The sequence below is a fragment of the Cetorhinus maximus genome, chromosome 11 (assembly GCF_964194155.1).
Source record: "Cetorhinus maximus chromosome 11, sCetMax3.hap1.1, whole genome shotgun sequence".
Lineage (NCBI taxonomy): Eukaryota > Metazoa > Chordata > Chondrichthyes > Lamniformes > Cetorhinidae > Cetorhinus > Cetorhinus maximus.
The window spans coordinates 11795381-11812819 of NC_135889.1; the positions used below are offsets into that span (position 1 = coordinate 11795381).

The 17439-nt window shown below is 42.0% G+C and overlaps 1 protein-coding gene across 2 annotated transcripts in view; it reads left to right on the plus strand.

The window, feature by feature from the left end:
- Positions 1-17139, plus strand: part of plekhm3 (pleckstrin homology domain containing, family M, member 3) — an 87605-nt gene extending 70466 nt beyond the window's left edge. The window contains exons 7-8 of one of the 2 annotated variants that reach the window (XM_078551542.1): positions 6255-6412; positions 14502-17139. In XM_078551542.1, the coding sequence (XP_078407668.1) occupies positions 6255-6412; positions 14502-14676 (333 nt within the window). In that variant the 3' untranslated portion in view covers positions 14677-17139. Of the gene's footprint in view, positions 1-6254; positions 6413-6745; positions 7496-14501 lie in introns of those variants that run through there. The other variant, XM_078551540.1, reaches the window with a different exon arrangement.
- Positions 17140-17439: the final 300 nt, after the last annotated feature.

The following is a 17439-nucleotide window of genomic DNA, read 5'->3' on the forward strand; positions in this document are numbered from 1 at the left end:
ATATTGATATTCTTGCGAGAGTCCTGATAAGTGCAAGATGAAAAGCTTAGACATGTCTCTTTTTTCAGCAACACTTTTATTGACTTTGAATTGGAATCTCTTGCTGAACAGAGAGCTAAAAGTCATTCTCCTCTCTTAAAAATTACTAAAATTTTAAGTTTAACCTAAGGTGTACAGGACTGATAATTGCTTACTTTCTGTCCCAACAGTTTGATTTAGGAACATTGTCTTTACTTAATCACATCTGAATCTAGTCTAGATCACAGTAATTCCACTAGACAGAGCAAGTGGAGTTAGTGTCCATTGTGGATGGGAGATTCTAATTAGGTGAGTTCAGTGAACAAATTTAAAACTGGCTTTGAACAACACAACTTGCATTTACATAGCGCCTTTAAGGTCGTAAAATGTCCCAAGGTGCTTCACAGGAGCATTAACTGACAAAATTTGACACTGCGACACAGATGTTAAGACAGGTAAACAAAAGCTTGGTTAAAGAGGTAGTTTTTAAGGAGCATTTTAAAAGAGAAAGGTGGAGAGTTTTAAAAAGGGAATTACAAAATATAGGGCCTAGCCAGCTGATGGCATGGCTACCAATGATGGGGCAAAGGAAAACAGGGATGTACAAGAGGCCAAAGTCTACAGCTGCTTTTATATTGACCTGTACGAGTGGTGTCAGTTGCTGACAGTGGATCTCATGCAGCTGGCTACAATTGGAAAGTAAACTTGCCTGGATATGCTAAGGCTTGTGCTGGAAGACCTGATTTAAAATAAACTGAAGTGAATATGAGCGAGATTACTCAGGGTTTGCTGCACAATGCATCAATGGAGGGTGCAACTGTCAGGCAATGGGTTTCATGCAGTATAAAAGCAGCTTTATACTTAATTCGAGTCTTTTTGTTCCCTTTTCAAAATAGCTTCCATGCACCTGTAAGGATCCTCCCTCAGGGTGGTCACGCATTCCTCTCAGTGTTGATTTAGAGACACAATGCTATCTTTACACCCATATTAGGTACCTAGCTGAAACATACCTTGGTTCTCCAAGTGTGTAATAAGTATATATATACATATTAAAAAAGTTCTCTCTTCTAGTGTTCACCCCTTTCTCTGAAGGCCCCGACAATCTGTTGGGGTTTGGTTCTTCAGGCAGGCAGCAATTTCCTTTTGGTATCTTCCCCCAAGACCCCATTAATCATGTCTGAACCTTGACAGTAAGTACCAGCGAGCCATTCGCCAACAACAACTTGCATTTTTATAGTGCCCTTAGCACAGTAAAACATCCCAGGGTGCCTCACAGAGGGCTGGTCAAAAATAAAATGGTCGCAGAGACAGAGAAGGAAATATTAAAACTTTGGTTAACGAGATGGGTTTATTCAGTTGTGAAAGACGCCAGGGCCAATCCTGATCCTGTACGCTCGTGTTGTCACATCAGGGTGTCCCTCTTTAAATCAATCTGGAACAAGATCCCTGACTGATTTTATTTCTCTTTGGTAATCCTGGCATAGAACAGTCAACTGTTGTGTCCTTGGCACAGCCCCAGTAGAGCCCGGGGACTAAACCTGAGACTATCCTGGTCTCCAATTATTTATTCAAATAGACCTTGTTACAAAATTTTGCAAATCACCTGTTTTTGTTTTACATAATACGGTTTATGGGGATCCTTGCTCAAGCATAACATTTCTTGGCTCACCAATTGCACTTTCATCAGGATTCAACTATGCTGCTAACCAATTAATAAAACCCGACGAGAGGCAGGAGTCTACTTTTTTCCTCATTAATTTACTGAATTTGCCATTAATCACTTGAGGGGCCAAGCAGACTGTTCAGTTTTTACAATAATTAATTGAAGTGGGAGTCTGGCCAGTGTGTCGCCTTTTACACATGGAGCCTCACCTTCAGGACACCACTAACAGTCAAGCAGTCAACTGGTCCATAACCTTCCTCTTCACGTTGAAGCTCCTGTTTTCTTTTTTTCTCATGTTTGATTTTCTCTCTACCTTATACAAAGGTGGAAAAGTGCAATTCCCCTGCTGTTGGCCAGTGGCTCAGTTGGTAGCATTCTCACCTCAAGTCAGAAAGTCATGGGTTCAAGTCTCACTCCAGAGACCTGAGCACAAAACCTAGGCTGAAACTGCAGTGCAGCACCGAGAGAGTGCTGCATTGTCAGAGGTGCTGTCTTTCAGAGGAAACGTTAAACTGTCTGTCCTCACCGATTGATGTAATTGATCCTATGCCACTTATCGAAGGAGGACAGGGAGTTTCCCCCTGTGCTCTGGCCAACATTTATCCCTTAATAAATATCACTAAAACAGATGATCTAGTCTTCATCACATCGCTATTTTGTGAGATCTTGCTGTGTGCAAATTCATACGTAACTTTTGAAATGTGGTCACTGTTGTACCTTGACTGTAAAGTTGCTGTATAAATGCAAGTCTTTCTTTGTTCATGTCGAATCTCATTATTGGCAAGGGCTGATGCTTTAATATAAAAAAGCTGCATGCAGTATGCACAATAATGCAAATATTCTGGGAAAGTTTGGGATAAGACTGAATCAGTTCTGTTTAAGGACTTCTCATTGTTATATTCTGTCACTCAACAAAGCAATCTGTTCCACTGGATTCATCAAGCACTAGCACGGGTTGTGAACCCAGTATCTGCATTATAGTGGTTTTATAAATTTTACCCCTGTCATTTTGGAATATGAACTTGCAAGGTAATCAGTTCTTCTTTAGGAGTAGGATGTACATTCTCTTAATGGCAGAGAGATGGAATTTTATCCAGCAGAAATGGGAAAGACAACCTCAGGACATTCCAATGCACTTTACAGCTAATGAAGTACTTTTGAAGAACAGTCACTGCTGTAGCTTAGGAAACGCAGCAGCCAATTTGCACACAGCAAGATCCTTTAAACAGCAAAGTAATAGTGACAAAAATAATTTTTTTTTTTAGTGACATTGGTTGAGAGATAAATATTGGCTAGGACACCAGGTAGAACATCCCTGCTGTCCTCTGAACTAGTGCCAAGGGATCTTTTACATCCACCTAGGATGACAGACAAGGCCTTGCTTTAAAGTCACGGCAGAGAGACTGACAGTGCAGCATTCCCTCAATATTGTACTGCAGTGTCTGCCTTGATAATGTGCTTGAGTTTTTGGAGTGAGACCCAAACTCGGGACCTTCTGACTCAGTGGCAGGGATGCTACCAACTGAGCCATGGCTGACCTCTTATGACTTTAAAAATTGAGATTCTGTAACTCTCAGAGGAGGGGCCAATGTACAAAACTGAGGCAGAGTTGAGATCCAAGTTGAATTTATTTGTTCCACATCACAATTGAGATACATACGCAAATTGGCTACAAGACAAGTTGTTTGATCTATAAATTTCCTAAGGTGAGGAAGCTTTGTTTTGTTTGCTAATCAAATTGTATATGATTAAATCATGAATAGGCAATCATCTCATATCTTTGGTTTTGCCTCAGTTAATTGAGAACTGAGCTATGTGCAGTGGGGAAAAATTTTGCATCACTCAGATACAACTATCGCATCATTTACGATTTAGACTGTACATTCAAAAGCCTTATTGGCTTATGAGCCCTGTTAGAAATATATTGTAGAAAGAATATTTTCATCCCTTGCGAAGCAATTCTATTATTTCCTAAATATAACCTCAGTAACTTGCTATCTCCTGCGTTTGTTCAATTATAACTTTTATAATGTGTTGTTTATGTGAACTATCAAAAGGTATTTGATGAAGTGCCACATAATGGGCTTTAATTTTACTAACAAATTTAAAAGATTAAGTAAGGGGGCAGTGACACTATGAACATGAGATTGGCTAAAAGATAGAAAACAGAGAGTAGCGGTGAATGGTTGTTTTTCAGATTGGAGAGAAGTATACATGCTGTTTCCAGAAGGGCTAGTATTAGGACCATTGCTCTTTTTGATATATATTAATGGCCTGGACTCAGGTATACAGCTCATTGTTTCAAAGTTTGCAGGTGACATTAAGCTTGGAAATGTGCTAAACAGTGAGGAGGATAGGAGCAGACTTCAGGAGGTCAAAGGCAGACTGGTGAAATGCACAGTGGCAGATGCAGTTTAATTCAGAGGTGTGTGAAGCAAGACATTTGAGAGAACAAATGTGGAGAGACAATATATACGATGTGGTAACATTTTAAAGGGGGAGCAGGAAGAGACCTGGCATTCACACAGAACTTTGAAGGTGGCAGGATAAGTTAAGATGGCTGCTTCAAAAAAAAAACAAACCATTGGCTTTATTAATAGAAGAACAGAATGCAAAATCAAGGATGTTAACCTACTGCTAAATCTTGATGTTATTGGTTCAGGCTCAGCTGGAGTATGGTGCCCAATTCTGGAAACCACATGTTAGAAAGGATGTCAAGACCTTGGAGAGAATGCAGAGGAGACTAACTAGATTGATATTAGGAACGAGTCACTTCCGTTATGTGGAAAGACTGGAGGAGTTGAGATTGTTTTTCTTAAAGTAGAGAAGGTGAAATGAAGATTTAACATCAAAATAATGAGGGATTTTGATTGAGTAAATAAGGACAAACTGTTTCCACTAGTAGGAGGACATGAGAATTAAGATTATTAGTTTTCCCTTGAACATAAAGGTCTAACAGTATGGTATTGTCTTTTAGTGGAGCCAGAACATGGGGCCAGCCCATGTGTTCTTTGATACAATATACCGTGGTTAAAAGGTATTGTCCTGTGGCACTCTTTCCCATTCGTGGCATACATATGGACTTATAATTCCATTAAAAGGATTCTTGGACCTCTTAGGGGAAACTCCTGATCTGCTATAAGCATGTTAAAATTGTTGTGGGAAAGCCCAAACCATTAAAGTAGGACTTAAGAACATTGCAGAGGTAGAGGAAAGAAAGACTTGAATTCTGTAGCATGTTTCTTGGCCTCAGGAAGTCCCAAAGCACTTCAAAGACAACAAAGTACTGGTCACTGGTGCATTTTAGGAAACACACAGCAAGCTTCCACAAACAGCAATGTGTTAGTGACCAGATAATTTGTTTTTAGTGATGATGGTTGAGGGATAAGTATTGACGATAGAAAATATTTCCCTGCTGTTCTTTGCACCTACCTGAGAATTTCACAAACATCACCCAGGAGAGCCTGAGCAGAAATTCCTGTTGGCAATCCCGAAAGGTCGAATGAGAGTATTTAAGGCCCCGTTCTTAGCTGAGTTCGCCATTCTTGGTCAGGGCCTCTAATTGGCTCCATCACCCCGGGCTCAAGGAAGGGCCAACTTCTTGTTGCTGGTGTAGACGATGGGAGCCAGCTCCGTAGTTGGATGGTTTGTCAACGCTCATTGTCTGGGCTCACATGCGAATAATGACCGCTTAGAAGGGCCATGAGGAGACTGCCAAGGCCAATGAATCTTTATCATCTTCAGGAGAGCAGAGGAGGAGAGACAAAATTGCTCTTTAAAAGGAAAATTGTCATTGCAACAACAACAACTTACCTTTACATAGTGCCTTTAACATAGTGAAACATTCCGTGGTGTTTCATGGGAGTATTGTCAAACCGAGCCACATAGAGAGAGATTCTTCAGGTGGCCAAAAGCTTGGTCAAAATGTAGGTTTTAAGGAGTGTCTTAACAGGTAGAGAGGTGGAAAGATTCAGGGAAAGAATTCCAGAGTTGGGGTCAAGGGCAACTCAAGGCATGGCTACTAAAAACAGGATGATTAAAATCAAGAATGCGCAAGAGGCCAGGATTGTCTGAGCACCAAAATCTGAGGGCTGTAGTGCTGAAGGAGGTTGCAGAGATAGGGAGGGGTGAGGCCAGAGAGGAATTCAAACACAAGGATGAGAATTTGAAACAAAAACAAAAACAGCTGGGAAAACGCAGCAGGTCTGACAGCATCTGTGGAGAGAAATACAGAGTTAACATTTCGAGTCTGTATGACTCTTCTTCAGAGCCACTTTCAGAGCTTGAAATTTGTGGCATTGCTGGACCGGGAGCCAGCGTCGGTCAGCGAGCACGGGTGGATGAATGAATGGGACTTGGTGCGAGGTAGGATTCCAGCAGCAGAGTGTTGGATGAGCTGATATTTACAGAGGGTGAAGGATTGGGGGGGGTGGGAGGGCAGTGGCAGGAGACCATTGGAATCGTTGAGTCTGGAGATAACAAACACACTGAAGAAGATTTCAGCAGCAGATGCATTCCCATATTGAAGGCCTACCTGTGACCTATGATTATTTTTCTCCCCTTTCTTTCCCAGGTCTTTGAAGGCAAACTTGCCCCATTCCTCTTGAAGATCAACAAGTTTGCCAGTACTCATGTGTACAGCTGCAGCCTGTGCAGCCAGAAAGGCTTCATCTGTGAGATCTGCAACAACGGGCAAATTATTTATCCTTTCGAAGGAACTGCTACCAAAAGGTTAGTTTGTCAGTTTCTGCTTAGATCAGTGGGCAAACTGTAGGGTTCTTGTAGCTCACTATGCGTGTGAAAAGCTGCATATATTCATGTACTGCGACCTGTCCTCTGCAGGCAAAAGGAACATGTCCAGCCATTGCACCTTTTTTGAATAAACAAAAACATGGGTGCAGTAGCTCCATGGCAATGTCTTGACCAATCAGAGCCAACTTGCCAACCAATCACCACCCCTTTTCTCATGCAATATAAATTGTTATTCCCTTTGAAATTTGGCATTCTTACTCCTGTTCTGATGAGTGAGACGAAAAGCTTCAACAGCATGCCTCTTTTTTTCAGCAATATTCATGTTCAAATGAGGTGCATTTCAGCCCGGTGCCCACTTTCAAATTGGCTTGGGCCAGGGAAGCAGGGAAATGTGAGTTGGACGAGCACCCCAACATCCATGTATTGTAAACTTGAGCCCAACCAAAAATCTGCCCATGTCCAAATTCACACCGTATCCTGCTCATTTATTACTGCTGTGCTCCCCGTATGGCAATGCATTGATTTTAAAATTCTCATCCTTGTTTTCAAATCCCTCAATGTCCTTGCCTCTCCCTATCTCTGTAATCTCCTTCAGCCCTAAAACCCTCTGAGATGTCTGTGCTCCTCCAGTTCTGGTGTCTTGTGCATACCCAATTTTAATCACCCTACCGCTGATGGCCATGCCTTCAACTATCTGGGCCTGGAGTTCCTTCCCTAAATCGCTTTGCCTCTTGCTCTCTATGTCCTTCCTTAAGATACCCCTTTGACCAAGCTTTTGGTCATCTGTCCTAAATATTTCCTTGTGTGTCTGATAGCACTCCAGTGGATCACCTCGGGACTTCCACTACATTAAAGTCACTAAACAAATGCAGGTTATTATTGTTAGAAGGAACTCCTCTATCCTCCCAGGCTGTCATCCAATCCTATTACATTACCCATTCCTGGGATTTTGCTTAATCTTCTTTATGTTTTTGTCCCTTGGAAGTTAATGTACATTGAGCACCACATGAGTAGTCATGTTCATTGCTTCCATAAGCTGACGAAAATTTGGTCTTGGTCAAATTCAACACCACTATATAGTGTAAGCTTGTGATCTCTTAAAGGGCAAGTAAATCCTTATCATGAATTAATTTATTTCATTTTCAACCTGGAACTTTTCTTTAACAATGCAAGTCTGCTGTTGTAGGGATCTGTAGCCTTAGGCTAATTAACAGTAATTAAAGAAGGAAAAATATGAGTAATGTCGTGAAAAAGAGTGGCTTCACAGCTGGGGCTTAATTCCTTTTTTAAGCTCTTTAAGCTTGGCAGTATGAGGAATGGCATATTATGACATAGTTGGCTTATGATGTTGAATAATGAGCCTATATTATGACCTCATGAGTTCAGAAACAGGCCTAATTAGAGATTGGCTTGAATGTTTATTTCCAATACATAATGAGCCCTCTTTTTCTCTGTTTTCTGTCTCCCCAATCCCTCCCCCATAGTAAAAAGTTAGGATGTTGCCTATTCAAGTTGCTGTAACCCAATTGGTCAGGCAAATATCCACTCACTTCTATGAAGGGAGTAAATATGCTTGATGGGTCCTTGCCCTGCTGAAATGTGATCTAGAGGCTATGTTTGGAAATGGCCTCAAACTATAGAGTGAGTTCCTTTCAGCTGTACCGTACCTTGTTGAGTTTTTCATGAGTTTCGTGTCTAGGCAAGCCAATTTTGGAGGCCTTTCTGTCACTGGTCCTCATCTGTATGACTCACTTTGCAAGCACGCTGTTCGTCACTGCCCCTACATTTCAAAATGTAATAGCCATTATGGGTCAAGGCCGCAACAAACAGATTTGTTTCAACGTAGAAACAATTGAAAATTCTCATCCTGACTTGCCCTAATGGCTCTGGATCAGTGCACTGTGCACTGTTCGACATATACTTACAGTCACAGCAGATAGCATGTTTTGACCCTCAGTCAATGTTGATTGGGGTGATCGCAATAGCAAACAGCAACTTTTATTTATATAGCGTCTTTAATGTATTGAGATATTCCAAGTGCTTTTCAGGAGCATTGACAGCCAATATTTAATATTGAGCCACTCAGAGATATTAGGATAGCTTGGTCAAAGAGAGAGATTTTAAGGAGCATCATAAAGGAGGAAAGAGAGTGGGGAGACGTTTAGGGAGGGAATTCCAGAGCTTAGGTCCAGGCAGCTGAAGGCATAGCTGTCACTGAAACAAAAGAAGTTGGTGATGCTCAAGAGGCCAGAATTGGAGGAGTGCAGAGATTTCATAGGGGTTGTAGAGCTGGAGGAGGTTACAGAGATAGGGAGGGGTAGAGCTGGAGGAGGTTACAGAGATGTGGAGGGGTAGAGGTGGGATGCAGCTGTTGGAGAGGTAGCGATCACCTGGAACAGGCACTGCTGATCACTACATAGGACAAAGTAGTGAATTGGTGCTGGCACCCAGGGAGGTATGTATTTTGGCGTGAGTGTCTTCCAGAGAGAAGTGAGGGGAGGGGTATTGGAAAAAAAGTAAAAAGAAAGTATTGGTCATCACAGGATGGTAGTAATCCTCCAAGTGAGCATAAAGCTGCATAGAGCCCTTGTACACACAGTTGGTTGCCCATGGCTGAGCTTCAGAGAAGAAAGAGGGAATAGCCTGTACCTGTTACACTGTGGAAGATGGCATCTTTCAGATGAAACATTAAACTGAGGCTTCTCTATCCTTTTGGGTGGATGTAAAAGATCCCATGCTGCCATTTCAAAAAAGGACAGAATTTCTCACCAGTATTCTGACCAAATTTCTTGACTCAATCATAATCACCTTTCCTGTCCCCGCATCCTCTTCCCTATGATTCATCTTCACTAAAAGAGATTAACTGATTGTTCATTAGCTGCTGTGGAACCTTCCTATTCAAAAATTGGCTGCTGCATTTGGCTACGTAACAAGTGACCAAATTTCCATTGCCTGTGGAACACATATGGACATTCTGAGGTTATTTAAATTCAGGTTACTTTCTTACTTTCTTTCTTTCTTTACCTTATGACCATGCTCAATAAGAACTCTACACTACAGTGATGAGCAAGAGAATCACTGTAATTATGGAATCTCAGACCCCACAGTGAATAAAGAGGCCATTCGGCCTGTCATGCCGATGCTGGATCTTTGGGAGATTATTCCTACTCCATTGCTCTTTCCCCATAGCCCTGTAAGTTATTCCTCTTAAAGTATTTATCCAACTTCCTTGTGAAAGTTGCTATTGAATCTGCTTCAATCACGCATTCAGGCAGTGTAGTCCATATGTAAGAAAATATTCTCCTCATCTCCCCCTTTGAGTCTTTTGCCAATTACTGTTAAACTTCTGTCCTCTGGTTACTCCCATTCCTGCCAGTGTAATCAGCTACTCCTTATTTACTCTATCAAAGCCCCTCAAAATTTTGAATATCTCTCAAATCTCCCCTTAACTTTCATTGTCCTAATGAGAACAGCCCTGGCTTATCCACATAACCGAGGTCCCTCATCCCTGGTACCAGTCTAGTAAACATTCTCTGTGCCCTCTTCAAGGCCTTGACATCTTTCTTCAAGCGTGGTGTCCAGAATTGAACACAATAACCTGGTTGAGAATTTAGTTAGCTCACTCCAGGTCATGGGTGAAACTTGCGACCTTCCCCTTCTGCGCTGTTCAGTTGAACACCTAACAAACTGAAGACCTGAGGAGTCTTTGACTACATTGTAGCTTGTGGAGTAGCCTTTTCCCTAAATTCACCAGTAATTGCTGCTGAGAAGATAACATAGCCAAACTGGCCTAACCCCTCTGATGTGAACTACCTGCAAAATCTTAGAATGGTGAAAGTAGCTTTGAGAAGAGCGAGGCAAAGAAGTGAGAAAGGAGAACAAAAAAAGCCTGCATTTCTAAAGAATAAACATTTATATAGCATCTTTTAGAACCTTGGGACCTCCAAAGCACTTTATAGCCAATTAAGTTTTTTTTTGAAGTGTAGTCTCTGTTACAATGAAAACATGGTTGCTAATTTGTGTACAGTAAACTCCCACAATAATGATAATGACCAAATAACCTGTTTTAGTGATGGTAATTGAGGGATAAATGTTGGCCCCGATACCAGGGAGAACTCCCCTGCTCTTCAGCATTTTTCCCATCCACCCCAGAGAGCTGACAGGGCCTTAGTTTAATGTCTCATCTAAAAGGCACCGGCAACAGTGAAGCACTCCCTCAGCGCAGCACTGGAGTGTCAGCCTAGGCTATGTGCTTAAGTCTTTGGAATGGGACTTGAATCCATGACCTTCTGACTCAGATGTAAGACAGCTACCACAGAGCCACGAGTTACACGTAGCAAATTTTCATGTGGAAAAGCATCCCAGGCACTTCACATCTGGGGCACTTTACAGAGGATAAAAGGAATGGATGCCAAGAATTTATTATAGAATTGGGTTTAGAGGAGTTCTAAAGTCATGGGGGGAGTGGAGAGATCAAGGGGGCTTGATGGGGACAAGAGATAGGACAAGAAAAATAAGTTACTACCTCTCTTAGTGAGGTAGGCGCTTCTAAAATAACATGAGAGGCATGTATAAAAACAGTTGACTTTGGTTATTTTGCAAAGCTTGTTCGTATCTGTTGTGAATTGTTAGTATTAGCACAAGACAAACTTCTTGTGCTTCATCAAATAGACCATGTTACTTAATGTTTGTTTAAACAGTCTGGGCCAAGCATGTATTTTTTTCTAGTCTTTCTCTGTTCCGTTTCCCTTCAAAGAAAGTGCGTAATTCATCCAGCATTTAAGTTGCGCAGAGGCCAACAATAGTCCTTCAGAAAGTCATAAAGACTACAAACAAGGCCGAGACAGCTGAGTGCAGATGGATGGATGGATAAATGGACCATCAGAAACACCCCGTTTTCTTTGAAGCAAAGCCCAGCTGTGTGGGTGGACCACACCCTAGCCTTAGCACAGGTGTGCACTACCAGTGCACCTGGCCTCTTCTCTCTGCAACCAAAGGGCTGACACTTCAACTTAGAGCCTGCCACTGGGGATGGTGGGGGAAGATGGTCTTATTGTGCAAGATATCGAAAGGAAAAGAAGGAATTGTGTTTATATTGCATCTATCAAAACTCGGGACGTTGCAAAACACTGTACAGCCAATTAAGTGTTTTTTAAAATGTGGCAACCAATTTGCATACAGCAAGCTCCCACAAACAGTAATGAAGTAAATAGATGTTGGTTAAGAGATAAATATTGACCAAGACACTGGGAGAACTGTCCTGCTTTTCCTCGAGTGGTACCATGCAATTTTTACAGCTATCTGGAGCAGATGGGACCTAGGTTTATCATTTAACTCACTACGTCACTGAATATCAGCCTGGATTATGGGCTCAATTCTCTGGAGTGGGACTTGAACCCACAACATTCTGGAATGGAGGATTGATTGCTAAATGCGAAAATACTGTATCATCATCAGTTTGAGGACACAGACAAAGCCCACTGGGGTGCTCTTTATGATAAAGAATTTGAGCGCAGATGATTGGCTTGTGCTCCAGAAATTTTATTCAGCAGTCCATGTCTCGCCTCGTGTTCTGATCTATCATAAATTTTCCAAAGTAGGGCCTTGTTCATTCTCAAGTGGAAGGAGCAGTCCAAGCTAGTTAGGAAGGGAAACTTCTAATTCTGGAACAAGCAGGAGTGATTAACTTTTGAGCTTGTGCAGTGTCGAGTTCTATCCCACAGGTGTTGTGGTACTAGTCCAATCCTGATTCTAGCTGGCACTGTGGCCTTGGTCTTTCTCTCACCATCTCCGTTCCCACTGTCACATGGGCCTAGATATTAACCCCTTTCATGCAGCCAGAATGATACATGCAAGTGGGTGACGATTAGGCCATGTCTACTTACTATGTCTACCCTGTGACACCTTATCTCCAGCGACTTTGACGTGGGCCGATGCTCCCGATGCAGGCAAGCGCAGGCTTAATTTAAATTTAAAACTTGCAGCCCAGTGATGTCATTGGTTCTGTAGTGTAATTTTTGTGATGACCAAGAATCCCACCTGGTGTTGAAACAGGCCTTTACTGGCCAGAAGAGGCTGAGATAAGTTTAAAGAAATAACTTTGCTGTGAGCTGCTTGTGAGCCGCTTGTGAGCCAGGAGGAGCTCACCTGCAGACTTAGCAAGGAGCTCTTGGATCACCCCAGCCTTGCCCCTCACTCTGCACACTTCCTTGTGCCTTCAACTTCTGGTGTCACACTCCAAGCATGCCAAATATTTCAGGCCTGAAAATGGGCCTACACGAACTTCTAGGCCCCTGTGCTGACGGGACATGTAACAAATATGCGGTTGGTGAATTTTTAACTGAGTTTTCAATCGCTGATGCACAAGATTATGTGACGGCAGAGATTGTTTTGCGATTTATGAGTAATGGTTAACCTAAAGAGTTGGATTTCTTTATTTACACAGGGCTGACAAAATGGAGAAGGTAGTTGGTGGGTTTCGTTCCTTAGGTGTGCTAGGTTTTCATGAATGGGCCAGATTTGAAGAAAGTGTAAAAGTGTTCATTATTTCAAGCACCAATAATCGCTGCAGAAAGAAAGAGACAAAGTGGACTATCAGCCATGGGAGGCTCATGCTGCTGCTTCAGATGAGTTGCTCCTTCCTATACGTGACTCCAGCTCCACAGGCTCCGGTACCTCTTCAGAAGTGTCCAGTCTACATGTTTTAAATTACTTTTCTCAAAGAGTCGTGAATCTGTGGAATTCACTACCGCAGAGTGCAGTGGATGCCGGGACGCTGAATAAATTTAAGGAGGAGATAGACAGATTTTTAATTAGTAATGAGTTGAAAGGTTATGGGGAGAGGACAGGAAATTGGAGTTGAAGCTGAAATGAGATCAGCCATGATCGTAATGAATGGCGGGGCAGGCTCAAGGGGCTGAATTGCCTACTCTTGCTCCTAGTTCTTATGTGGAACTAGATAGTAATTTGCAGTGGGCTGTTCGACTGTGGGGAAGTTACAGCATTCCTGTCTGCTCTCACAATGTCTGCACAGCTGGGTAATTTTAATGTAAAACCAGCCGATATTGGATCAGCCACCAGCTATACTTCTCTCCCAGTTTTCATTTCTATTGCAAGACTTGGGATTTGTTTTGGTATTATTTCTGTTAATTCTTCCTAATCACTGCCATAATGGCCATAGAGGTTGGCAGTGCATTGTTCACATTTTGCAAATTGTGACAGTAGATTATAGTTGTGAAACTTTTACTGAAGTCACTAATGATCCTGTATGTGTTTTAGAATACAGTTCTTGACATTGTTACTGGTGTCAGTACACTCCTGTGTCCTTGTATGTATTTTAGAATGCAGTCCAACATACACTGTTACTGGAGTCACTAACACTGCTGTATGTGTTATAGAATGCAGTGTGACAGTGCTTCTGCGTTAGCTAACACTCCTGTATGTGTTATTAACAAAATACAATGCTGCATTATTGAGCTTCAACATTCCCATATAAAGGATAGAATAACATACACCCGTGTAAATTCTAGTCATTACTAGTTACGGTCTGGAATGTGCTACCTGAAAGGCAGCAGAAGATGATTCAATTGTAGCTTTCGAAAGGGAATTGGATATATATTTCAGAGGGAATAATTTGCAGGGCTATGTGGAAAGAATAGGTGAGTGGGACTAACTGGATAGCTGATTCACTGGTACAACGGGTGGAGTGGTTAAATGTTGTCTTTCTTTATATAAGATTACTAAAATCTCCTAGTGATGTTTGTTACCTTACAACAGTGACAATCCTTTGATAAGCACTTAATTGGCTGTAAAGCTCTTTGGGTTGTCCTGTGGTTGTGAAAGGCGCTATAAGAAGTACAAGGGTCATTCGGACTCGAAACGTTAACTGTGCTCCTCTCCACAGATGCTGCCAGACCTGCTGAGTTTTTCCACGTATTTTTGTTTTTGTTTTGGATTTCCAGCATCCGCAGTTTTTTGCATTTATCAAGGTTGTTCTTTCTGTTTTCATTATGAGCTGGCTAGGCATCCTAATTTGGTGATGTACACGAGCTTTATTCTTTATCTGCAGGTGTGAGATTTGCGGGGCTGTGTTCCACGCTGAGTGCAAGTCGAGGAGCGTTCCCTGCCCACGGTGTGTGCACAGGGAGCTGCAGAAGAAGCCACGATCTTTCTGGCGCAAATTGGACTTGGACGACAACTTTGAGCTTTGCAATGCATTCGAATTCTCCTGTCCAAACAGCTGATATCCAGGTCAGATTTAGCTCAGTGTAGAATTCTCCAACTAATCTTTCATGGATGGATTAATAAGGCTGGGTGCATTGAGATCCCTGTGTACAGCAACACAATGAATTGAAAGGGGATATTTTGGCATTGAACATAAACTGGGTGGAGACAAGGTGTCATAAAGGAAGAAGCATGGAATGCGAGATATCTTCCCCCTTCTCATATAATGCACAGTATTATAAATATACCCCTTGTGAGCTTGTTTCCTTGTTTCTAACATCTCTCTCAGACAGTTGAAAACTCTTGAGTGAAATGAGGGTGGATTGGTTTCCAGTGGGTGCACAGAATTCCTTTAACTTGGCACCAAATTAACACCCTCATTCTTTGCTGGTGTGTAAAATGGTGGGGTCACTTGGCAGTGGTGGGGTTCTTAGCTTGGGGTTTAGATGCACCACAGGGCTGGAGCAGACAGTGCTTGTACATTGTATCTCATTATTACCATACCTGACCCTGGAAGTATTTGATGTGGGCACTGAGTGCCAAAGAGAGGTAAAATATTCCATTTCCCATTGCCAACATCCCTAACCTTGACAAAAGATTAACCACATACCCCAGGACAACAGGAACATACACTCAAACTCCCCAATGTTTTACTTGGGTTAGTTTTCTTTTTATCTTCACTATTCTTCTGAAGAGCATGAGGTCACCATCCAAGATCTATCACTTACTGACCACCAGTTGACCATTACTGGGTAAAAGAAATTGTATCAGCAGCTTTCCTTTGCGATTTTAGAAGGGATCAGATGCTCCATCAGTTTGACAGCTGCTTCCTTTTTTTGTTAACTTGATTTACTCCACAGTATCTTTCTCTCCTTTCTGTTTCCCCCTCTCCTGGACATTGGTCAAGCCTCCAGATTTGGAACCCATTCTCCCAAACACTGAGCCTTACAACATCCGGAGAATTTTTTTTTTTAAATGTGCGAAATTGGTGTTGGGGAGTTGATTAAAAGGGTCGAAGTGAGCAATTGGAAGGAAGCATGAAATTTTTTTTTTAAGGCAAAGAAAAGGTTTAGGCCCCAAAAAGGCCTGGCCAGGATTAGGTGTAAAATCTTGCTCTAGCTTCTTTTAATAAGGCAGATAAATTAGCGTAAAGTGTTAATTTTAAAAAATTAATAAAACGAACTTGTGCATAGTTACAAACATTGACCACCATTGCTGCACCTGAAGCCCATGGTTAAGAGTGTAGATCCACACAATTGGCATTACAGAAGGTGCACAGTGACCAACAGTGAATCATAGGCCATGTACACTGAGGGAAAACTGGGATATATAGGGTGCACCTGGGATGGCAGTTGATACACAATCAAGAGTTGGTGAAACATCTTTTGGGGAGCAATGGGATTTTGAGGAAATCAAAAGGCAAAGATGATATAGGAAAGATGTGTTTTTTTCACTCACTCTCTGGAATTGTATCTTTTGCACGTTGAGGCCCACTGATGAGATCACTTTGAGAAGTTAATTTTTATTGTGTTCAAAGTCAAGTTGTATTGAGTACACAGTGAATGGGTTTTAAAAGGTTTTCTTTTAAGCCTGCTTAGGGCGAAGCAGTTACTGTAAGTCAGGGATAAGGTTCTGAGTTCAGGTAACAGGAGGCATAACCTGCACCTGCCATGCTGCAGGTGCAGTCCCACCAACTGGCACATATACAATTTCTGTGTGGGCTACGCAGCCAATTTGCGTTAGAACGTAACACATGATCAATGTACTCTAAGTAAGATTTCCCAGTGCAACCCTAGGAGAGGGTGTGGAGGGATTTCACTGAAACAACAGCAGGCCACTCTTCTAACCCTTTCAACAACATGTATCTTGCTTTGTGTTTGAACCTGAAAGCACTCAGTCGCTTTAATGTATTTATGTAAAAGATGTGGTGCCATGTATCGGGGGAAGCGATGTCATATTTTGGGAGAGAGAAGCAAGTGGCATTGCTGCTTCAGCAGTGAAAGGCAGAAGTGATTGCAAGTTAAGGCTTAATGGAACAACTGGAAATGTAACTTTTCTGTGCCATTTCGGTACATCACGATGCTGAGTGTCCACTAAATGTCGCCCCTCATTGACTTAACTGCAGTTACCTGCCTCAGATTCGGGACACTGTCTTCTCCAGTCATTTGAAAAAAAATTTGTAATGCCATTATTCGCAATCTGTCTTGTCCTGGCATGACAGGATTACACCTCCAATCAACAGTTCTCCACCAAGGTGTCTACCATAGATATAGAGAAGATGCACCAGACATGTGTGAAGAATTATCTTTCATCTAATACCTGCTGCAATGTTAAAGCTCTCAACTTGAGATCTGCTGCTTTTATAATATAATAATATATTTATGTATATACATCTTAACAGGAGCAATTATCCTGAGATTCATTTTTGTACAGTTGGAGCCAATAAAGCTGATTGGAAAATAAAGGTATTTAATTCTATTGCACCAGTATTTTGCAGGTTGTTAATTGTGTTGCAGCGAACCAAGCAGTGGGTTGTACAAAGCAGGAAGATCTCAGATTTGACCCCTCATCTGTGCCACCTTTGCTGATCTCCGCCACAATGAGGTTGAGGGCCCAAGGTAGGGCAAGTTTCCCAGAGAGGAAAGATCATCTTTTCCAAATGCGCAACACAACAGAAACTGTTTCCAGTGGCAGGAGGGTCAATAATCAGAGGACACAGATTTAAGGTGATTTATAAAAGAACCAGGGTGGGATGGGGTGGGGAGCAGGTGAGATGAGATTTT